At 46.2% G+C, this 24,996-nt stretch overlaps 1 protein-coding gene across 1 annotated transcript in view; it reads left to right on the top strand.

The window, feature by feature from the left end:
* ryr2a (ryanodine receptor 2a (cardiac)) overlaps positions 1-24,996 on the top strand; it is a 1,117,859-nt gene that overhangs the window by 687,293 nt on the left and 405,570 nt on the right. Inside the window, exons 27-28 of the mRNA XM_072511661.1 lie at positions 250-424; positions 21,128-21,336. Coding sequence (XP_072367762.1) covers positions 250-424; positions 21,128-21,336 — 384 coding nt within the window. The remainder of the gene's footprint in view (positions 1-249; positions 425-21,127; positions 21,337-24,996) is intronic.

Below are 24,996 nucleotides of genomic sequence, written 5' to 3'. Positions count from 1 at the left end.
TTCCTATAACATAAAAATCATCGCCAAAGTTAATGGAGTTTCAGGTAAAAGACAGCCCCTTCATTCCTTGTGTAGAATTTCGCCATGGAATTGCCGCCATGTTTATTCACTGGATGATTGGACAATTCGCAGGATGTGGATGTGCACAGATTGAACTCTGCTTAACATTGAACTCTGCTTAACATTCAACATGTGGCAACTGCACCTGTTTGTTCACCTCGTAATCATTTGCCTGTGATCTTGCTGCAGGCGCAACGCTGGCACCAGGGTAACGAGCACTTTGGCCGCTCCTGGCAGGCAGGGGATGTTGTTGGCTGCCTGGTGGACATGAACGAGTACACCATGACATTCACTCTCAACGGTGAGGTTCTGCTGGATGACTCGGGCTCCGAACTTGCATTCAAGGATTTTGAAGTTGCTGATGGTAAGCAGGGACTAATGTACAATTTGGAAAAGAGTTTTACCACCGTTTTTGAAAAATAAATGCGAAATAGTTAGAAATAAATGTTAATTGACTGCTTCATCCAGTTGCATGGTCACAAGACTGTGGCATCACTAGACACTGGCATTTCCACATTTATAACCGCTTCCCCATGCCTTCTATCAAAAAACCAAGGCAATAACATGTCAGGGTGCTGGGGACATGGAACGTGGATCTTCCATGGCCCTCATTTTGAAACCACTCCTTTCCTCCTGGCAAGCAAGGTTAAAATCAACCATTGTGTTACCGCACCAGGGCATCTATCCGCAGTTTTTTTTCTGGGACACAATTATTTCATCATCAATCATTAAATGTATCCAGTGAAGAATAATTGAATTTGAGAACATTTTGCAGCCTGAATGTTGTGCTGAGAGGGCCACGTGTAGCAGCTGATTTATGCTGTTTTATATTCACGATGTGTCCTTCATCTGCTAACACAGCGGATGGCCTGAAAAGGATGAGAGGCAGAGGAGGCAGAGAACCTGCTGTGTTTGCCGAAATGAGATTAAATAGCAGACTCTGAGAAATTAACTTGCACGAGCTTTGGTTTTCAACTGCACCAAGATTTCTCAAAGTCAAAATAGATTAATCTTTTAATACCATGAGCCAGTGCTATATTAGCACAATATGGAACTGATTCACATATCTTATCACATTCAGTAAAGTCGCAGATTGCTGAATGTTTTGATGGAGGAATTTTCTCTTCTGATCAAGCAGACAGCTGCTGTTTTCAAAGGAAACTTCCTAATAAATTTCAGCTTTGGTAGATTCAACAGGGGGTGCAATTTAATTCTATTCATATCCAGTTAGATTATTAACGTCTGAGAGCAGAGGTTTAACAATTCTGTGCCTCTTTAATTATCCTGTTCGCCTAGCTGATGAATGTCTTTTTTTATATTTAATTTTAGTTCCGTCTTCTCAGCTATCGATGCTATTCTTCTGGTATATGTGGTGGAATAAGCTCTATTTCAACGGTTGTGAGGAACATGCATTTTGGGTCCACCTGCTTGCTTCTCAGGCCAAAGATTTTTTTTAAAACATGTATTTTATTACAAGCATGTATCAAAACAGGTTACAGCGAACAAACACGGTGAACATGCTTCCCAACAATCAACTATACAGTCTGTTTCAACTTTTCCCCTGTTTCACCCCCCCCCCCTCCCCCGCCATGAACAGCCCCTCAAACACGGTCACAATTCTCAGGCCAAAGATGTGGGGCGAGATTCTCCGACCCCCCCGCCGGGTCGGAGAATCGCTGGGGGGGCGGCGTAAATTCCGCCCCCTCCGGCTGCCGAATTCTCCGGCGCCGGGGATTTGGCGGGGGCAGGAATCGCGCCACGCCGGTCGACGGCCACTGGCAGTGGCCCCCCCGGCGATTCTCCGGCCTGCGATGGGCCGAGTGGCTGCCCGTTTTCGGCCGGTCCCGCCGCCGTAAATTAGAGTAGGTACTTATCAGTGGGACCTGGCTGCGCGGGCGGCCTCCGGGGTCCGGGGGGGGGGGGGGGATCTGGCCCCGGGAGGTGCCCCCACAGTGGCTTGGCCCGCAATCGGGGCCCACCGATCCGCGGGTGGGCCTGTGCCGTGGGGGCACTCTATTCTTCCGTGTCGGCCGCTGTGGTCCTCTGCCATGGCCGACGAGGAGAAGAGCCGCCCTGCGCATGCGTTGGGATGACGCCAGTACACGCCGGCCCTTCGCCGCCGGTTGGCGTGGCGCCAAGCCCCTTTCCCGCCGGCCGGCGTGGCGCAAACTACCCCGGCACCGGCCTAGCCCCTGAAGGTGCGGAGGATTCCGTACCTTTGGGGCGGCCCGACGCCGGAGTGGTCCACGCCACTCCTCGGCGCCGGAGTTGCCCGCCCCACCGATTCCCACAGAATCCCGCCCATGAAAGCTTTACTTGTTGCAGTGTTGCAAAAGGGATGGAAACAAATCTCCGCCGCTCCTCGGTGTCATTAGGGATCTTGGGTGGGATTCTCTGGTCTCCCGGCTGTGTGTTTCCCGGCGTTGGGATGTGGCGCGCCGTTCGCTGCCAGCGGGATTCCCGGTCCCATCGCTGTCAATGGGAATCCCTATTGAAGCCACCCCACGCCTCTGGAAAACCTGTGGGAGGTGTTGTGCTGCCGGCAGGACTGGAGAATCCCATCCCTTATTTGTTTGTTTGGATGGAAATAACGACTTTCTTAACATTGCACCCATTTGTACTGAATAAAATTTCCACTTTGAGGAAAGGAAGCAATTTTTACATAAAGGATATCCAGGCAGTTTTTGGACAGGTTACCTCTTTATAGTATGGTAAAGTTGTTGGGATTTTCTGGGGGTGGTGGTGACCTTGTCCACTGGCAGGAAATTTGGGGATAACGCTGCCTTGACCAGTCATTATGTGGAGATGCTGGTATTGGACTGGGGTGGGCACAGGAAGAAGTCTTACAACACCACGTTAAAGTCCAGCAGGTTTATTTGGAATCACAAGTTTCGGGAGCGTAGCTCCTTCATCAGCTCCTTCATCCTCCTTCACTCACCTGATGAAGGAGCTAAGCTCCGAAAGCTTGTGATTCCAAATAAACCTGTTGGTCTTTAACCTGGTGTTGTAAGACTTCTTGATCAGTCATGGAAGCTCTGCCTTCCTATTCCCTTCCTCAGCAATTAACTGTCTGCAGCCAGGGTTGCCTCCCTTTTAAGGGATGAAGTCCTGCCCCCAGGAGATGCCAGCCAATCAGAGGCTGGCAACCCTTCCGGCTCAACAGTGCCACTGGGATTAGTGTCCACTGCTGGGATGGCAGCAGGCCAGGACCAACCATGATGGAGGAGGCCCCACAATTAAGGTAAGTCAAGTCTGACTCGTTGGGGTCCAATAGAAGGGTTGGGTAGTTGGGGGGATCAGTTGTGTGGCCAGCGGGGACAGCACTTGCCACTGGAGGAGCCTTCCAGGGGCTACACGGTGACTAATCGGGAGGCCCCCTCACTCCCCAAGTCTGCAGCAAGGTTGACAGGGTTGAGCTGCCGGTCTCTCCTCGTGGTGAAGTGCCCACCTGCTGCTGGCAAGATATCAGCTGCAGGGGGAATTTCACCTCAGAGCCCCACTGCTGATTAAAATGCTAATCCCCACCATCCCACCTGATTTTGCCTCCTCCACCACCACCCCGAAATCCCCAAACGTTTTGTGGGACCCTAAAACCCCAGCCAATGCGATTTTCTAAAATATTTACAAAATGTATCTCCGTTGACAGCTCAGTTGTTCAACTTATTCCCCTACAATGGGCAGCACGGTAGCATAGTGGTTCGCACTATGGCTTCATAACGCCAGGGTCCCAGGTTCGATTTCCGGCTTGGGTCACTGTCTGTGCGGAGTCTGCATGTTCTCCCCGTGTCTGTGTGGATTTCTTCCAGGCGCTCCGGTTTCCTCCCACAAATCCCGAAAGACGTGCTATTCGGTAATTTGGAGATTCTGAATTCTTCCACTGCGTACCCAAACAGGTGCTGGAATGTGGCGACTAGGGCCTTTTCACAGTAATTTCATTGCAGTGTTGTAAGCCTACTTGTAACAGTAAAGATTATTATTAAGTTTAAAAAAGTAGAAAGAACTCAGATTTAATTCTTGGTCTGGTCATTGTTCGTGATCTTGGTTATGTCTCTTATTCACTTTCAATTTCATCCCATTGCATTGTAATTTGTATCGTTCCTGTGGTTCCATGGCTATTCATATCCTTTTGTTCTTTCAAAGCCTATTCACTACCTCATTGAGCTGACTCATTTAATAATTCATATATTATTCACTGAGTTTTACCTCTTACCTTTTATTGTTCAAACTTACTAAACTGTTTCCTTGTGACAGGAATAGTGCGTGTGTATTTATGTGTGACTGTGCATCTGTGTGTTTGGAGTTGGTGAGAAGGGGTAAATTTGGTGAGAAGGCCTGGGTGTGCCTCTCCTAATTGCTGTCCGGAGATTCCTGCTGGGAATTGCATGCGCGTTGGCTTTGGGTGAAACGGCAGCTGTGGTCACCCTATGGAAAATAGTTGACCAGTGCTCACTGCCTGGACTGTTACATGGGAACTGTTTCAGCTGATGGGCACTCGTACCTTATTGCCAGTCGGCACCTTGAAGAAAGAAGATTGGAAAACATTTTGTTGTTGTGAAACATGGCCTGATACGTTATAGCTTTGGAATTGAAGGCTGGCTCACCTTGAGTTGCCACATTAATAATTTACCCCCTCCTGAGTGATGCAGCATAAATAAATGTGCTGAATAGAATAGAGTGACTGTAGCAATAGATCATTAGGACCCTGTCCTGAAAGCTAAAACACTTAATTTTGCAACGCCAAAGAAGATGTTGTCCTCTGTCTATATTTTCTAATTGTCACGAATGCTAATTATTTGCTGTGTTTCATTTCTAGTGTTGAGTTCCTGTCAAATCAGTAGGGTTCCCATGTTGGCATTGTTACAGAAACAAGCTTCATCCCAATTCTGCAGATTATAATCTGACGTTCTATAAAACCAGTTTAGGTTCTTGCCGCTGGACTTAATCAGCTTTTATCGCTTAAGCAGCTTACAGCACCAGAATGATCAGCTTTGCTGACCTGACTATATGATGATAATTACATTGTTAAAATATTTTCTTCTGTTTGTCATGCCTGTTATACACACATTTATATCATGGCTGTTTCTTTTGTCTCTCTGCTTTATTTTTCTTGTCAGCTAGGTGTCTTTTTTCTAATTCCAATTGCGTTTTTTCTCCTTTTAAATTGTTTATATTTTGTTGCTCACCAAAGCCGTTTACGCAAAGGCCTAGTGATTGAGTTGTGCCAATTGATCCCTGAGTTGATATTGGGCCTTGGACCAGCAGCAACCAATAGGCAGTTTCTGACCATATTGGATGCATTTGTGCCTGTTTTACGTCTATAAAATCCAAAGTCATCGAATTTATAAGCCAAAATATTTCAATTTTCCCTCAATTCATATTTCAGATTAATGATTTCTAGTTGTTACAGTTGCTTATCTACTCTGCCACGAGTTCCTTTATCATTAAAAAAAAAATCACTATAATTACTGGGACTTTTCACAAAGGAACCTCTGCGGAGCTCCATCAACAACATACAACATACAACATACAACATAGAAGCCTGTTTGCTGTAAATGATTTTTTTTTCTTTATTCGTTCATGGGATGTGGGCGTCGCTGGCCGGGCCAGCATTTATAGCCCATCTCTGAGGGTATTTAAGAGACAACCAACCACATTGCTGTGGATCTGGAGTCACATGTGGGCCAGACCAGGTAAGGGTGCCAGATTTCCTTCCTTCATCATTCGACTTTAATTTCAGATTTTTATTGAATTCAAATTTACCCGGTGGGATTCGAACCCGAGTTCCCAGAGCATTTACCCTGGGTCTCTGGGACAATACCATTCCGCCACTGCCTCCCTTGCTCTGTCTGCAAAGGAGTGTGTACCCCCCATACCCCCAACAAACCCAATATTGCAAAGAGGGTCCAGAGCTGCTTCTGGCTCAATCTCACAATGTCTGTCAATATGGTGCTGATGTGGAGCACCTTGGGATCTTTTCCTACAAGGGCACTTGTAAAAATGCACCGTGTTGTTCATTTGGAAATGTCTGCTTACTGACCGCACCAACATCGAGAAAAGCCAAGGCAGCTACTGCCGTTTGCGCAGACTCAGTTGTGGTCCAAGTCAGTCCAATCATGCCTCTGACCATTTGCCACACAAAACGGGGCTGCTTCACCTTTCACTTTTTGCCTGGCAACCAGCCCAACCTGACAGGCCATGAAACATAAACAGATTCGAAACACTGTGGGACAGCAATCAGCCTCTCCTTCTCCTCAACTAACTAATCAGGGTATAGTCAATTATTTCTTCTGAACGAATGCCAGTGAATGTTCAATTATTTTTCTGCATGCTTTACCGTTGGAATTTAAGGAATCATTGTTTTACAAATACCTGCACCTTCAGTTAATAATATTGGGGCTCAGTCATTTGATTATCTTTGTGACTCAACTGTTCTCTGCTCTGCTCCTCCTGGGCTTTGGTCCACACTTAGTGTGTTTCCTGAATCTAACTGTTTTCTTACCCCCGGTCACCTCATACTCTGTGCTTCCTGATCCCTTTGTTTTACACTTTATCCTGGTATTCTTTTGCTCTCTAACATTTCCTTTACCCCATTGCCATGACGTCTTTAGATTTCCCTGACCAACGGTGCTTCCTATTTGCCCTCTGGGTGCTCTCTGCTTCCTGGCCTCCTTTACCTTCCTGTCCCTACTGTGCTCTCCACCAATTTCCATCTCCCCACCTTTACACGTCTCCTCCGGACCATGCTCTCCACTTGTGCCTTGGCCCACATTTGTTTTCTGGTTTCTCTTCTGCCTATGTTTTCTGTTTCCTGGCTCTCCTATGGTCTTTGTCAGTTAACTGTGAAGTTTGAATCAGCCATCCAGTCAAGCCAGAAAAGACTTGGGCTGCAAAAAGCAGTCTTGTTCTGATGTTTTTTGGATTTCCACAGCAGAGTGGAAGAACGTTTGAGGGGTTGCGTGTTATGCCTTTACTAAAGTGGCAGCAGTTTTGCCTTGAGTAATATTACTGTATTTTTAAAGGTAAACATTTAAAAGGGAGTGTTGCCTGGAAGGTGTTTACTTGTGGGCTTGACTCAGTAGGGAGTCTTTTTGGGACGGGGGGAATGTTCTGTAAGAATATTTTTAACTGTGTAACTGTAATCTTGTGTTTTTACGTTTTCTTCTTTTCTTATTAATAAATCTTTTATTTTTAATATCCCAAAGATGTTACTGGACTATTTGATGCTGAGATCAGCGTGTTCTCTCGTTTACAGAATACAAAAAAAAGATATAGCCCGGAAGCCATGTTTCTCTCTGGGATTTGGTTTTCGCCTGACATTGGTGTGGTCACATCTGGAGCACTTTGTACAGTGCTTAAGGAGGGATATAAATGTGTTAGAAGCAGTTCAGAAAAGGTATAATAGATTAATACCAGAATGGATAGTCTGTGTTATGAGAAAATGTTGTAGATGTTAGGTTTGTATCCACTGGAGTTTAAAAAAGTAAGAGGGGATATGACCTAAACTTAGAAGATCCTGAGGGGTCATGACAAGGTGGCTATGGAGAGGAGCTAGAACTAGGGGCCACTGTTTAAAGATGGGTTATTCATTTAATTCAGATTTGGAGAATTCCCTTCTCTCAGAGGGCCATGAGCCTTGGGAACTCTCTTCCTCAAAAAGGTGGTGGAAGCAGAATATCGTTGAATATTTTTATGGCAGAGCTAAATAAATTCATGATTAACAAGGAGGTGAAAGGTTATCGGGGATAGGCATGGATGTGTGGTTGAGGTTACAATCAGACCTGCCATGATCTAATGGAATGGCGGAGTAGACTCGAAGGGCCGAGTGGCTTACTCCTGCTTCCAATTCATATCTTCGAATGTATGTATCCTCCTTATTAAATTTAGACTCTTCTATTGTCTGAATCACCTCCCCTTTAGCATGGCCTGGCTAGTATTATCTTCCGTGATGCAAAGTATTCAATACCACAGATATGCTCTCTGTCTCCATGCGTATATCTGATTTCAAGTCCCTAACTGGTCTTACTCCTTCTTTGACCACCATTTTAATATTTATATGCCAATAGAAGACTTTACGATTCCTTTATATGTTGGCTGCCAGTCCAATTTCACATATCCTGTATAAAGTCTTCAGGAGTCCCGAGAAGGTTACACAAACAACAGTGTATTTGGAAGCCAAAAATAAAGTCCGCAACGAGGCATACAGCACATAGGTCCCAGCCGGGACTACCGATCATGCCGGTCCCAATCCGGGCTGGCTTTTAAGTACTAGATTCATGAGCCCCAGTTGCTAGGCCCTGCCCCTCAGCGGGGGAGCTCCTATTCCACGGGCCCCATGGGGAGATCGGTTGGGCATCACCGGGGGTCTCGCGAGGGTTATTACACCCTGTTAGCTTCTCTTATTAGTTTTCCATCTCCCCTCTGAACCGTAATATTCAGCCTGGTTCTCCATTGTAGTTCCTGCCTGACATATGTCATAAACATGCTTTTTCGTCTTTATGTTAATTTCTACCTTATTGGTCATCCACGGAGCTCTGGCTTTGTTTGTCCTACTCCTCCCTTTCTAAGGGAACATAGCTTAATTGTATTATTGTACTTGTAAGAAAGTTTACATTTAATCATAAAGCTATGTTCATCCTTTTTTTTTACTGCCGCAGCCTGCGCTATGCATTGTTTATGGTACTGTGACAGTAAGTCATGTGCACAATTCCTTCCTACTTTACGCCTGCACTGCCCTGGACTGTCCCAGAAGGACAAGACAGTAAAGTGGGGAAATTCGACCACCAGTTTGAACTATTATTTCCTTCTGGGGATGCATGCCACGCCAGGAGGTTTTCCCCCTCAAGGTGGCTAGAATCATGGCTATGCAGATCACGTTAGGTTCATGTGGACATTCAAAGTAGGGACAGGAGTAGGCCATTCAGCCCCTCGAGCCTGGTCCACCATTTGATCAGATCATGACTGATCTGTTTGTGTTTCAAGTTCCACTTTCCCATCTACACCCGATAACCTTTGAATCCCTTGCCTAACATGAATCTATCTACCTCTGCCTTAAAATATTCAGTGACCCCCTGCTCCACCGCCTTCTGAGGCAGAGAGTTCCAAAGTCGCATAGCCCCCTGAGAAAAAAAACTCTCCTCCTCCCTGTCCTACAAGTGAGTTTGGGAATTTGAAGCTAGGTGGGAATTGAATCCAATCCAATCGGTAAGACTGTTCCTTTTAAATTTCAGGAGTTTAAATTAATTTAAATTAATCTAGAATTGTGCAGTGTAGGTTAACAAGGGCTGCTCCACCCACTCACATAACTGGTTGGCAGTTAAGTGTCAGTCACCTTAATCTACTTTGATCTGAAAGCAGGTGGGGGAGGGGAGTCAACTCAGGCCGATTTAAAAGAGCAACTTGTAACTCACTCCCAGTGAGTTCTCCCAGTGAGCCAGAGAAGACACAGCCAGAGTGAGGCACAACCAAGAATGAGTTTGGGAATTTGAAGCTAGGTGGGAATTCGAAGCTGGGTGGAGAGGAGGTGCTTTTATTCCCTGGTAAGTGACTGGTAAGTAGTTTTTCTTTTAATTGTCTAATTTATTTATTTATTCTTTCGTTTTTTGGAATTGTAGTTGTATACGTTTACCTAAGGTTGAAGACATGGCAGGAGATTCCAGACCCGTGTCATGCTCCTCGTGTGCGATGTGGGAGCTGAGGGTCACGTCCACCGTCCCTGGCTCCTTCACGTGCAAGAAGTGTGTCCAATTGCAGCTCCTGTTAGACCGCTTGACGGCTCTGGAGCTGCGGATGGACTCACTTTGGAGCATCCGCGATGCGGAGGACATCGTGGATAGTACTTTTAGCGAGTTGGTCACACCGCAGGTGAAAGTTACTGAGGGAGATAGAAAATGGGTGACCAAAAGACAGAGCAAGAGTAGGAAGGCAGTGCAGGTGTCCCCCGCAGTCATCTCCCTGCAAAACAGATATACCGCTTTGGATACTGTTGAGGGAGATGGCTCACCAGGGGAAGGCAGCAGCAGCCAGGTTCATGGCACCGTGGCTGGCTCTGCTGCGCAGCTGGGCAGAAAGAAGAATGGCAGGGCTATAGTGATAGGGGACTCAATCGTAAGGGGAATAGACAGGTGGTTCTGCGGATGAAATCGAGACTCCAGGATGGTATGTTGCCTCCCTGGTGCAAGGGTCAAGTATGTCTTGGAGCGGCTGCAGGACATTCTGTGGGGGGGGGGGGGGGGGGGGGGGGGGTGAACAGCCAGCTGTCGTGGTGCACATAGGCACAAGCTGAATTCAGGGAGTTTTGAGTTAAACTAAAAAGTAGGACCTTAAAGGTAGTAACCTCAGGATTGCTACCAGTGCCACGAGCTAGTCAGAGTAGGAATGTCAGGATAGATAGGATGAATGTGTGGCTCGAGAGGTGGTGCAAGAGGGAGGGATTCAAATTCCTGGGGCATTGGAACCGGTTCTGGGGGAGGTGGGACCAGTACAAATTGGACGGTCTGCACCTGGGCAGGACTGGAACTGTGTTTGCTAGAGCTGTTGGGGAGGGTTTAAACTAATTTGGAAGATAGTAAAACAGGGACAGAAACAAAAGGCAGTAAGGGGGAAAGTGTAAGGCAGAGAAGCCATAGTCAAAAATCAAAAAGGGTGACAGTACAAGGTACAGTGACTGAGGGGAGCTCAGTGAATAGGCCCAGCAATACTAAAAGGAATAAAACGGGAAGTAAAAATATTAATTGTAAGTGACGCGGCAGGTTGTTACATGAAGATATGGGTTCAACGACAAGGAAAATTAGGAGAAAAGTTAAGTGGAATTATAACTTAGGCGAGGTTACTGATCAAGGTGTTAAGATTCAAAACAGAGGTAAAAAAGCCAACATAAGTGTACTTTACCTGCATGCTCGTAGTATTCGGAATAAGGGAAATGAGTTGATGGCGCAAATCATCGTGAATGACTATGATTTAGTGGCTATTACTGAAACATGGTTAAATGGATGGTCACGACTGGGAGTTAAATATCCGAAGGTATCAAAGTATTCGGAAGAACAGAGTGGATGGTAAGGGAGGTGGTGTAGCTCTGTTATTTAAGGATGACATCCGGGCAATAGTAAGGGATGACATCGGTGCTATGGAGGATAAGGTTGAATCCATTTGGGTGGAAATCAGGAATAGTAAGGCGAAAAAGTCACTGATAGGAGTGTCTAAAGGCCACCAAATAGTAACATTATGGTGGGGCAGTCAATAAACAAAGAAATAACGGATGCATGTAGAAATGGTACAGCAGTTATCATGGGGGATTTTAATCTACCAGGTCGGTCAAGGCAGCCTTGAGGAGGAGTTTATAGAATGTATCCGCGATAGTTTCCTTGAGCAGTATGTAATGGAACCTATGAGGGAACAAGCGGTCCTAGATCTGGCCCTGTGTAATGAGACAGGATTGATTCATAATCTCATAGCTAGGGATCCTCTCGGAAGGAGCGATTACAATATGATGGAATTTAAAATACAGATGGAGGGTGAGAAGGTAAAGTCAAACACTAGTGTTTTGTGCTTAAACAAAGGAGATTACAATGGGATGAGAGAAGAACCAGCTAAGGTAAACTGGGAGCAAAGACTTTATGATGAAACAGTTGAAGAACAGTGGAGAACCTTCCAAGCAATTTTTCACAGTGCTCAGCAAAGGTTTATGCCAACAAAAAGGAAGGACGGTAGAAAGAGGGACAATTGACCGTGGTTAGCTCAGGAAATAAGGGAGAGTATCAAATTGAAGGAAAAAGCATACAAAGTGGCAAAGGTTAGGGGGAGACGAGGACTTGGAAATCTTTAGGGGGCAACAGAAAGCTACTAAAAAAGCTATAAAGAAGAGCAAGATAGATTATGAGAGTAAACTTGCTCAGAATATAAAAACAGTAGTAAAATAAAAAAGAGTGGTGAAGGTAAATATTGGTCCTTTACAGGATGAGAAAGGAGATTTAATAATGGGAGATGAGCAAATGGCTGAGGAACTGAACAGGTTTTTTGAGTCGGTCTTCACAGTGGAAGACACAAATACCATGCCAGTGACTGATAGAATGAGGCCATGACAAGTGAAGACCTTGAGAGGATTGTTATCACTAAGGAGGTAGTGATGGGCAAGCTAATGGGGCTAAAGGTAGACAAGTCTCCTGGACCAGATGGAATGCATCCCAGAGTGCTAAAAGAGATGGCTAGGGAAATTGCAAATGCACTAGAGATAATTTGCCAAAATTCACTAGACTCTGGGATGGTCCCGGCGGATTGGAAATTAGCAAACGTGACACCACTGTTTAAAAAAGGAGGTAGGCAGAAAGCGGGTAATTATAGGCCAGTGCGCTTAACTTCGGTAGTAGGGAAGATGCTGGAATCTATCATCAAGGAAGAAATAGCGAGGCATCTGGATGGAAATTGTCCCATTGGGCAGACGCAGCATGGTTTCATAAAGGGCAGGTCGTGCCTACCTAATTTAGTGGAATTTTTTGAGGACATTACCAGTGCGGTAGATAACGGGGAGCCAATGGTTGTGGTATATCTGGATTTCCAGAAAGCCTTTGACAAGGTGCCACACAAAAGGTTGCTGCATATGATAAAGATGCATGGCATTAAGGGTAAAGTAGTAGCATGGACAGAGGATTGGTTAATTAATAGAAAGCAAAGAGTGGGGATTAATGGGTGTTTCTCTGGTTGGCAATCAATAGCTAGTGGTGTCCCTCAGGGATCAGTGTTGGGCCCACAATTGTTCACAATTTACATAGATAATTTGGAGTTGGGGACCAAGGGCAATGTGTTCAAGTTTGCAGATGACACTCAGATGAGTGGTAAAGCAAAAGGTGCAGAGGATACTGGAAGTCTGCAGAGGGATTTGGATAGGCTAAGTGAATGGGCTAGGGTCTGGCAGATGGAATACAATGTTGACTCATGTGAGGTTATCCTTTTTGTTAGGAATAACAGCAAAAGGGATTATTATTTAAATGCTAAAATATTAAAACATGCTGCTGTGCAGAGAGACCTGGGTGTGCTAGTACATGAGTCACAAAAATTGGTTTACAGGTGCAACAGGTGATTAAGAAGGCAAATGAAATGTTGTCCTTCATTGCTAGAGGGATGGAGTTTAAGACTAGGGAGGTTATGCTGCAATTGTATAAGATGTTAGTGAGGCCACACCTGGAGTATTGTGTTCAGTTTTGGTCTCCTTACTTGAGAAAGGATGTACTGGCACTGGAGTGTGTGCAGAGGAGATTCACTAGGTTAATCCCAGAGCTGAAGGGGTTGGATTACGAGGAGAGGTTGAGTAGACTGGGACTGTACTCGTTGGAATTTAGAAGGATGAGGGGGGATCTTATAGAAACATATACAATTATGAAGGGAATAGATAGGATAGATGTGGGCAGGTTGTTTCCACTGGCGCGTGAAAGCAGAACTAGGGGGCATAACCTCAAAATAAGGGGAAGTAGATTTAGGACTGAGTTTAGGAGGAACCTCTTCACCCAAAGGGTTGTGAATCTATGGAATTCCTTGCCCTGTGAAGCAGTAGAGGCTCCTTCATTAAATGTTTTTAAGATAAAGATAGATAGTTTTTTGAAGAATAAAGGGATTAAGGGTTATGGTGTTTGGGCCGGAAAGTGGAGCTGAGTCCACAAAAGATCAGCCATGACCTCATTGAATGGCGGAGCAGGCTCGAGGGACCAGATGGTCTACTCCTGCTCCTAGTTCTTATGTTCTTATAAGGGTGACCCCTAATTTTAAATCAGTGCCCCCTAGTTCCTGACTAACCCAGAAGGGGAAACATCCTTTCCACATCTTGCTTGTCAATACCGCTCAGGATCTTATATACTTCAGTCAAATCACTCTTCTTTATTTGGTTATCAGTGTTGAGCGCTGAGTGAACGACATCAAGGGAGATTAGAAAATAGCTGATGAATGTATTTCAGGCTGTCGCCAACATTGTGTTTACATTTAGAAAGAACCTAGAATGAAATTTTAGCATTGACCGACAACTTGGCATTGGGAGCGCAGAAAGCTTTGAATAATTCAAGTGCAAAGTATAATTATACGCCCTGCCAAACCCTTGAATGAACATGATGTGAACATGGCTGAATTGTCAACCTGCACCTACAAAATATCAATTAAGGCAAGAGAAACTCTGATTGATTCTCAGCACTTGGGAGTTGTGAAGCATATCAATAATGGCTGGGGTGAGCAGGGCAGAATGAGAAAATTCACTGAATCCAATCCCCAGTGGGTTCAGACGTGTTTGTGATACTTTAATAGCACTGGAAGAAATTGAATAGGTGAGATAAAGTAGGCTGAGAAGAGGCTTCAAACTGGTCACACTTTGCTTCCTGTTTCTGGGCCAATCCTTTTTAAACAAATTTGCATGCCATTCAGAGTTGACGTTAATATTGTTGCATTGTATCTACTTGAGTTTCAGACAGCGCTGACTTCTGCAGTGATGATCCAATAAACTAGGACACACACTTAAAATGCAATCCTAAATAATAATTTGAATATTGCTACTATTGGCCTTTTCTGCTGCTGTTTCTCTTTATCTTTATTGCGCTTGTTTTAATCCTTGATGCGCTGATTCAAGAATCCTGTCTAATAATAATAATAATCACTTATTGTTACAAGTAGGCTTCAATGAAGTTACTGTGAAAAGCCCCTAGTTGCCACATTCCGGCGCCTGTTCGGGGAGGCCGGTACGGGAATTGAACCCGCAATGCTGTCATTGTTCTGCATTACAAGCCAGCGGTTTAGCCCACGGTGCTAAACCAGCCCCTATGCTGTCTCATAGAAGCAAAGAAAATAGGAGCAGGAGGAGGCCATTCGTCTCTTCGAGCCTGCCCCACCATTCGCCACGATCATGGTTGACATTGATTAGAAGAAGGGGATGTGCGACCCTGTCTGGATCTGACCCTGTCTCTGTTCAGGTGCATCAATCTCCGTTGTCTGTATTTTCGGTGAGCTGAAAGTCGATGTCCGAAACCACTTTGTAAAAAAAAATGAAAGCTCAACCTTCCAGAAATGACTTGTACTGTCAAAAACGATGCCGGTAGCCAGAGCGAACAAAGAAAACAAGATACAAAATTATAGGTACAAAGTAAATTCAGTCAGGAAAAGAATAAACTTTCTTTAAAAAAAATGGAGAGATGGAATGGAATCAGATAACAGCAGGTTATAACATTTTCGGTGTGCACTCTGCCAGGATTGGTTATTGAACAGTCAGACATATATTTTGGCAAGATTGGCAGAAGTGAGGTGGGCTGGGGGGGTGAGAGAATCAACACAACTGCTGACCACAGAGAGGGAGCAACTATGAAATATGACCTTTAATGTTCATCGTTAACTCTTACCCGATATAATAGTACATTAGTCCCTCTGCCTCATCTCTATGATGAACTTTACTATTAGCTGTTTTTTTATTAGTTTGCAGATCACTTAACCATGAAAATTATCACTGTGATTAGTACGTCTAATGGTTCTCCCTGCCGTTTTCTTTTCATTTTTCCTCAAGCATAATGAAAATGATTTTCTTTCAGTCTTTATTTCTGATAAATTTTACGCACAGGATGTGTCATAACCTTGCGTTTCCCTTTATAGATGTTGAGTTGCCGTGCATCTCCAACACTTTATCCCCATATGATTTACTTCACAGTAGTTTGAATGGAATTAGCACTAATTGGCAGTGTATTTGAACAGAAACACGTTGACGTAGGCAATTGTTTTGTGTGGTCAGTCAGCATGACTGGCTGCAGAGAATGGACGTTGCTCCAGAAGAACACACAATATTGGATCTCGGGCCACATTTAAACGAGACGAAGAAAACTCCAGATGCATGTTGGCTGCTCCCAGGCAGCTTGCCAATTGTGATGACTCTCCGAGTGGGGTTTACCAGTCCTGCCAGCGGCGGAGATTGTCGAGGGTGGGAACATTTGGAGAGTGGCCAAAAATCAATTGGCCAGACTTTCCCCGTCACGGTGCCCGCCACTGGCAGGACTGGAAAATTCCGGTTGTGGGAGTGTTGTGGAAGGGATGGGAACCAATCAGGAAGGGGTTATGAGCAAGAACCAGCAATGGCCTCCAGCAACGTTTTCTCTAATCCAACAGCTCCCACATGCTGCTCGGCTCCTTCAGCTTAACACGTGCAGGGCTGCACAAAAAAAATGTAAATGGACCCTGCAATGAAACAAATTGCTCAATCAGTCTGAAAGAATTAATAGGAACATGCAGCACTTAGAGCTGCTGGAGGAAGCTGGAGCAGGCCCTCTCTCGGCTCCGGTTCATCTAGGTATTTTTTTAATGATGATCTCTGGGGGCTACTAGTATGGCTGCATCTAGACCGTGGACCCGGTCGAATGGCCTTGTTGCGCCCGCCTCGGCTTCTCGTGACATTTGTGCCACTCGGGATGCCTCGCGAGACCTAACGAGATCTCGTGAGACGTCATAACCTGGATGTCACCCTCGCTGAGCGGGATCCAGATTTACATACTGAGGTGAGCGGGTAAGCTTGAAAAAGGGATCGAAAGCCAATGCCTGGGAGACCTCTCCATGGCACTTAACACTGGCTTACACAAACGTAGACCAGGCATAATGGTACCTGGGGAAATCTCCCAGGTCATCGGAGGCCCACGGGTGGCCAGGTTCTGGCAATGGTGGTACCCTGGCACTCCTGGGCACCTTGGCACGGCCAGCCTGACTGCCTGGAAGTTCCATCCGGGCAGCCTGACAGTGCCACCCTGGCATTGCCAGGATACCTGCGTGACACTGCTAGGCTGGCAAGGGCACTCCCAGAGTGCCAGCCTGGCAGTGTCAAGGTGCCTGGGTGCCAGGTTGGCACTGCCAAGGATCGGGCTTTGGAGCTGCCCTGCCCTTGTGAGGGGGTCTCGATGACCCCCCCCCCCCCCCATCTAGCTGGTAAGCTGGGGTATCTGGAGGCGTGGCGGGGGCTTCCAGAGATTGGGGAGGCCTTTTGATCTCTTGATCACACAGGCCAAGAAATAAAGAATCCTGTTTGATCGCGGCGTTGCTCTCGGCGCTGCACACGCCAAGAAACACTCCGCTAAACGCGACCAAAACGGGACTCATTTTTTCCCCCCATTAAATCGTGCCCCACTTTTACATGAACACAGCCGGCCTCGGGTAATTTTGGGAAGAGAGAAAGTGGCGCATTATTTGAATAAACATACGGCCTTTTTCAGGCGTGGATCCCAGTCTCCTGGAGTTTAGCAAATGATGGGTGGCACACAACTGGTGAAAAATGTGCACACGCATCTCGTCTGTCACCTTGGATGCTGAGGCATACACCTTATTCCTGGGAAACCTAAATGTCCCTGAATGTTGTGTTGTATAATTAGCTAGCTTGGGATGTTGTTAAGGAACTGGCTCATAATTAGAGCTGGAGTCACAAACATCAAAGGTAGATTTTGAAAAAAAACTCCTCAACTTGAACATCCCTGTACTGTAGGAGCAACGTATTTGTCATTTCTGGTAGTTGTCCGGCAGATATCTGTGCAATGGTCTTGGTGGGTTTATGAGGGGTAGTTGTGGGTAATTGTTCTTAACATTGATCTGTTAACATAAACTACCTTTTGTTCACAAAACTTTGGACGGATAATGCTACAACCTCCCATCTGCAAAACTGAAATACTTGTCTCGCTGATCGAACAAAACAAAATCTTGTGTAAAGATGATTTGTTTGAAGTGTGTAGCTCCAGTGTCAATTTAGAGCTCAAGTTGCTCATGGTTAGGTTGTTACGATGGCTTTTTTCAATTCATCCACTTAAGCACTTAATTTATTTTCTTCCACACTTTAACTATCTATTCAACATATCCTCATATGCATTGGTTCAATGAGTCATAGGGACAAACAATACAATTTGTTCAAAAAGCATTTTAGGCATGAATGATATGAATTATTGCAACTGTGAAGTTCTATGATAGTCTAGACAAATGAATGATGAGGCTGGCTCAGTGTGCACCGTGCTAATGCCCTTTAGTGCAGATTACAAGTGCTATTAGTGCATAGAACTGGGTTAGGCTCATTGTGCTTCCATTTCTTTGTCAATAAAGGTAAGACCAGCATGCAGCCCTGCTCAGGATGTTCTCTACCCATTAGCAATGGGATTTTGAGAGAAATACTCCCGATGGGAGTGCAAATAAGGAAACGATTCACAATTCTTAAACATCCAAATTTATGCATTGTGAGGATTTCAAAGGGATTCCTGAGGGAATCCAGCTGTTGGTTCGGCATTTTGAGTAGACAGCCCGATAGTGAGGTGCCCTCCCCCTCCTCCCCAGCCACCCTGCGACCCACACCGTAATTCAGCCCCACACCCGGATTTTCTGGCTCATCCCCAGTACAGGGGTGACCTGAACCCCCCTCCCCACAGAGACCCCCTAAATGACGAGACTCCTCACAGAGCCCCCAAATAAAGAGTCCCCCATAGAGACCCTCTAAATAAATAATGACACCACCAATAGAGGCGCGCTAATTAAGGATACACCCCACAGACTCACGATAAAAAGTGACCTATGTAATGAAGCTCCATAGGGCGGCACGGTAGCACAGTGGGTTAGCACTCTTGCTTCACAGCTCCAGGGTCCCAGGTTCGAATCCAGCTTGGGTCACTGTCTGTGCGGAGTCTGCACGTTCATACCGTGTCTGCATGGGTTTCCTCCGGGTGTTCCGGTTTCCTCCCACAAGTTCTGAAAGATGTGATGTTAGGTAATTCAGGTAATTTGGACATTCTGAATTCTCCCTCTGTGTACCCGAACAGGCGCCGGAATGTGGCGACTAGGGGCTTTTCACAGTAACTTCATTGCAGTGTTAATGTAAGCCCACTTGTGATAATAAAGATTATTATTATAGAGAGACCCCTGTCAGGAAGCACCCCAGAAAAGCAACGCCTGTCTGGAAGCTAGAGAGTAGTCCAGACAGAGGCAGTAGAAAAAAATTGACATTCACCTAGGCAATATACCTGCTGACTCAGACACAGGAATACCACCTGTCAATTCCTGGAAAGAGAAGACCAGACAGCTGTGTTTAACACCTCTCAGATCTTGGAGCTGCAAGCCATTCATTGATTTCACTTCAATATTAATTTTACTAGCCTGTGATTGACAGCTTCCATACAACCATCAGTACTGCTCAGTTCATCTCCCTTCACGGTTGAGTAACTCTGAAGTGCACTAACGGCAATGTTTATAAACATCAAGCTTTTATTGACTGGTCCTGAACTACATCAAACAGAGTTAAATACTGTCCATTTCCTGCGACAACTTCAAAAACACTCAGGCATGAAAGGAAGTGATTGGAAAACATTTCATTCCGTTTGCTGTGGTCCAGGAGATGCCAATCAAAGCTTGATGTTTTTAAACTTTGCGGTTAGAGCACTTCAGAGTTGCTCAACCATGAAGGGAGATGAAAGGAGCAATGCTAACAGCTGTGTGTGTGTGTGAAAACTGTCAATCACAGTCTAGTAAAATCAGTATCAAAGAGAAGTGAATGAATGGCTTGCAGCACAAAGATCTGAGAGGGTTTAAACCCAGCTGACTGTTTTTTTCTTTGTGGGAATTGACAGGTGCTGCTTCCTGTGCCTGAGCCAGCAGGTGTATTGCCCAGGTGAGTGTTACTTTCTTCCCTGCCTCTGTCGGGATTGCTTTCTCGCTTCCAGACAGGGGTCTCTTCTCAGGGCGGGGAGGAGTTCCTGACAGGGTTCTCTTTTCTGGGGGGTGGTGTCTCCTTATTACCCTCTGTGGGGGTCTCTTTATTTGTGTGGGCTCTGATGGGAGGGGGGATAGGGGGCTCAGGTGGAAGTGGGCAGATCTTGCTATGTGGGAGTGAGGGTTGCCCTCAGATGGGTTTTCGGGGTAATTCCCTTAAAGAGTTACCCCCTTGGCCAACCGTGAGGTCCACCACTTCAGGGCCACGCTTGTGAAGACCTCTTGTGATTCTCGTCCATGTGATTCCCAGCTCAGAGGACCAGTGAGTCACGCAGGCCTGGGGACTATAGTCACTGGCCCACTAAGTGGCTGCAAATGGGTATTAATGACCCATTTGCATCCTCCCACTGGCGCGGGGTGCGAACCTTGATCCCGACACCAGCAGGGGCTGGACCATCGGAAAGGCTCGATCCCATTTTCTTCACAACCTTTGGATTCTCTGCCTCACCGGGAATCCTGCTACCAGCTGCACGAGGCGGAGAATTTCACCCGATGTTAAAAAGGCCATGAAAAACCTTTCAGCCTATGACCTCCTGCACCTTGGCTTCCAATGATCACACTGCAAATTGGGCCTTTTTATTGCCAACTATTTAAACAAACATGATCAGACACTGTCACGGGGAGCTATCAGCTCTTTAACTAATCTTGGTGTGGTGCCAGTGCATCGTGCAGTATATGCGCTGGGAACCTTTACCAAACGTAAATTAGCTGTCCTCGAATTATGGAGTAAGGTCAACTTGTAGCCTCCGTAGACATAGCCAGTGCTAGTATGTTAACAGTCTGGAGCTGCTGCACTGGAACTGCTTTGTTGGACCTACAGAATAATATTGTTTTGCATCCAAAGAAATTAAAACTTAGATGATGTTCACAATTTGTACAATAATGCTAAGTTCAGTCCAGCAGGTCATCTCAGCAGTTACATTTATCCTCTGTATAATTTCTCCCCTGTTCTGTGATGCTGTAATTTGTTGGGCAGTTGGCAAAGAAAGTACTCAGCATGCGAACTTGGAATAGATGAATATATTAAATGGTGTAATGAAACTTTTGAGCTGTTTTAAACACAAGGGAGAAAATTTTGACCTGGGCAATTAGTATGAAACAGAAAATGTTGGAACAGTCCACACATCAGACCCCTTTTCCATTGGTGTCAAAGAAAATAATTCAGAGATGTGTAATATGGGGCTGATCTGATGTCTCAACATTGTCCAAAGCCAAAATTATCTCCACATTGTCCCTTTTTACACCACAGTTATTAAATGTGTGCCTCACATTAGTGCTGTGAGTGCCACAATAATCATTTTCTTTCCTTTTTTCTCCTCCTTCCCCGCCACCCCAGGTTTTATTCCAGTGTGCAGCTTGGGGCTCTCTCAAGTTGGCAGGATGAACTTTGGCAATGACGTCGGCACACTGAAGTACTTTACCATATGTGGGCTGCAAGAAGGCTACGAGCCCTTTGCTGTGAACATGAACAGAGACATCACAATGTGGTTTAGCAAGCGGCTGCCTCAGTTTGTACCCGTACCAGCAAACCATGAACATTTCGAGGTAGGGCAGACAGCATTCAGGGTTAGTCTCCGGTTCAAGGGGGAACGTCAAAAAATGGGAAGACGAGTCAGAAAGACTCCTGGCCATACTTGCTTACTTAAAGCCAAGCACCAATAACTCAATTTATTGACAAGTTTGATTGGGTTTGAATGCTAACGGTGCCTCTTTTGAAGAAAGCGCCTGGTTCAGCTTTTGAGTCATGCCCCGATGTCTTTGCATTCTGTTGTTGATTCTTGTAATACCTGGGCACAGTTCAGTGATCCTGTACTTCCAGTGGGAGCTTCACTTGAAAGGAGAATCAAAAATACAAGTTGTAGCTGTTTCTGATTTTACACTTTCTTCTAGTCCGTCTTTCCCGATGGGATTGCTGAATCCTCAAGCTGCATGCATTACACGTAACATCATCAAATTCACAACCTGATATCAGTGAACCAGTTTCAATGGTCCGAGGTTTATAAATAGCTTCTTTAAAAAAAAGCAAATCCCACTCCAAACAGCAAAACAAATTCAATCCGATCAATTCCCGCCCCTTTAGCCTAAACCCAGTCATCAGCAAAGTGATGGAAGGTATCATCGACTGTGCTGCTACTACTGACTCGCGAATCTGGTCACCAATGCTCTGGGTTTCGCCAGGACCACCGGACTCTAGATCTCTTAACAGCCTTGGTCCAAAAATGGACAGGAAACCTGAATTCCAATTGGGAGGTGAGAGTGACTGCCCTTGACATTAAGGCAGCATTTGATTGGGTGTAGCATTAAGAAGGCAGAGCAAAATTGACGTCAATTGGGAATTGCGGGGGAGATGGGGAGGAATTTCTTCACTAGCTGGAGTCATGCCTAGTACAAAGGAAAGTGGTTGTGGTCATTGAAGGCCAATTATCTCGGTCTTGGGACATGGCTGCAGTTCTGTAGGATATTGATTGAAACCCAATGCTTCATCGTAAGGTGAGAATGGTGGTGTTCACTGATGATTGCCCAATGTTCCATTCCATTCCATTTGCAATTCCTTAGATAACTGAGTGGTTTTTACCCATATGCAGCAAGACCTGGACAACATCCAAGTTTAGACCGATGAGTGGCAAGTAACCTTTGAGCCACACAAGGTAGTGACATTCTCCAACAAGAGACCATTTAACCACCCGTCCTGAAATTCAGTGGCATTATCATTATTGAATGCCCCACAATCAATGTCCTGGGAGTCACCATTGTCAAGAAAATATATGGGACAAGCCACATGAAAATGAAATGAAAATCACTTATTGTCACAAGTAGGCTTCAAATGAAGTTACTGTGAAAAGCTCCTAGTCGCCACATTCCGGCGCCTGTTCGGGGAGGCTGGTACGGGAATTGAACCGTGCTGCTTGCCTGCCTTGGTCTGCTTTCAAAGCCAGCGATTTAGCCCTGTGCTAAACAGCCCCTAAGCCCCTAGTCGCCACATTCCGGCGCCTGTTACGGCTGTTACATAAATACTGTGACTACAAGAGCAAGTCAGAAACTGGAAATTCTGAGGTGAGTAACTCACCTCCTGATTCCCCAAAACCTGTTCACCATCGCTAAGATACAAATCAGCACTGTGATGGAATACTCCCCACTGGCCTGGATGAGTGCAGCTCTCAAGAACAACTCTCAAAATGCCCAATGTCATCCAGGACAAATCTGCTTTATTGACACCCCATTCATTACCTTAAACATGAACTGCTTTCACCTCCGTCACAATGTGGCAATAGTGTGTACCATGTACCATCTACAAGATGCACTGCAGTAACAAGGCTTCTTCGACAGAATGACTGGCCACAAACATCTTGAAGGCCAAGGAAATCAGACGTATGGGAACACCATTGCTTTCAAGTTCCCTTCCAAGTCATACACCATTCTTTAAAAATAATTTTTATTAAAGGTTTTCGTAAAATATCAATAACAAAATGAAAAAGGAACCCAACAGGGTTAAGTACAAAACACAGTCCAGAAAAGCAACCCTCCATACCCCCCTACTCCCTGTACATAAATAATAAATTAACATTAACACCCCAACTTCATACAACAAGTATATACACCCCCTCAGATCCTCCAGTGTAAATAATAAAGACAAAAAAATAAAGTAACCCCCCCCCCGCCCCCGTGTTGCTGCTGCCATTGACCAATGTCTACTGTTCTGCCAGGAAGTCTAAGAACGGTTGTCACCGCCTAAAGAACCCTTGTACCGACCCTCTCAAGGCGAATTTCACCCTCTCCAATTTAATGAACCCCGCCATATCGTTGATCCAGGCTTCCACGCTTGGGGGCCTCGCATCCTTCCACTGAAGAAGAATCCTTCGCCAGGCTACCAAGGACGCAAAGGCCAGAATTCCGGCCTCTTTCGCCTCCTGCACTCCCGGCTCCTCTGCCACCCCAGATATTGCGAGCTCCCCGCCCGGTTTGACCCTGGATCCTACCACCCTCGACACCGTCCTCGCTACGTCCTTCCAAAATTCCTCCAGCGCTGGGCATGCCCAGAACATATGGGTGTGATTTGCTGGGCTCCCTGAGCACCTAACACACCTGTCCTCACCCCCAAAAAACCGGCTCATCCTTGTCCCGGTCATGTGTGCCCTGTGCAGCACCTTAAACTGTATGAGGCTGAGCCTTGCGTACGATGAGGAAGAGTTCAACCTCCCCGGGGCATCTGCCCACGTCCCTTCCTCAATTTCCTCTCCCAACTCCTCCTCCCACTTACCTTTAACCTCCACCACTGAGGCCTCCTGCATCACCTGGTAAGTTTCCAAGGTCTTCCCCACTTCCCCACTCCCACCCACCCCCCCGAGAGCACCCTGTCCTGTACTGTGTGTGGCCGTAGCCGCGGGAATTCCACCACCTGCCGTCTGGCAAACGCTCTCACCTGTAAGTACCTGAAGGTGTTCCCCGGGGGAGCCCGTACTTCTCCTCCAGCTCACCCAGGCTCGCGGACTTCCCGTTCACAAACAGGTCCCCCAACTTTCATATCCCTGCCCTGTGCCACCCCGCAAATCCTCCACCTGTTCTTCCTGGTGGTTCCCCCGTAATGGGGTCCACGCCGAGGCCCCAACTTCCCCCCTTGTGCCGCCTCCACTGCCCCCAAATTTTGAGGGCAGCCACCACCATCGGGCTCGTGGTATACCTCCTTGGAGGGAGCGGCAGCGGCGCCGTTGCCAGCGCCTCCAGACTCGTACCCACACATGACGCCGTCTCCAGCCTCTTCCATGCAGCCCCCTCCCCCTCCATCACCCACTTGCGCACCATCGTCGCATTGGCGGCCCAGTAGTACAGACAGAGGTTGGGCAACGCCAATCCCCCCTATCTTTACTCCGCTCCAGGAACACCCTTCTCACCCTCGGAGTCCCTCGCGCCCACACAAACCCCATTATATTCCTGTTAACCCGCCTGAAAAAAGCCTTCGGGATAAACACGGGGAGGCACTGGAACAGGAACAAAAACCCTGGGAGCACCGTCATTTTGATTGACTGCACCCTATCAGCCAAGGACAGCGGCAACGCGTCCCACCTCTTGAATTTCTCCTTCATTTGCTCCACCAGCCTTGTAAAATTAAGCCTATGCAGGGCCCCCCAGCTCCTGGCCACCTGGACTCCCAAATACCTGAAGCCCCTCTCCGCCTTTTTTAGTGGGAGCTCGCCAATCCCCCTCTCC

This window comes from Scyliorhinus torazame, chromosome 1 (assembly GCF_047496885.1).
Source record: "Scyliorhinus torazame isolate Kashiwa2021f chromosome 1, sScyTor2.1, whole genome shotgun sequence".
Taxonomy (NCBI): Eukaryota; Metazoa; Chordata; class Chondrichthyes; order Carcharhiniformes; family Scyliorhinidae; genus Scyliorhinus; species Scyliorhinus torazame.
The sequence above is the reverse complement of the archived record's forward strand: the minus strand, read 5'-3'. Positions and strand labels throughout refer to the sequence as shown.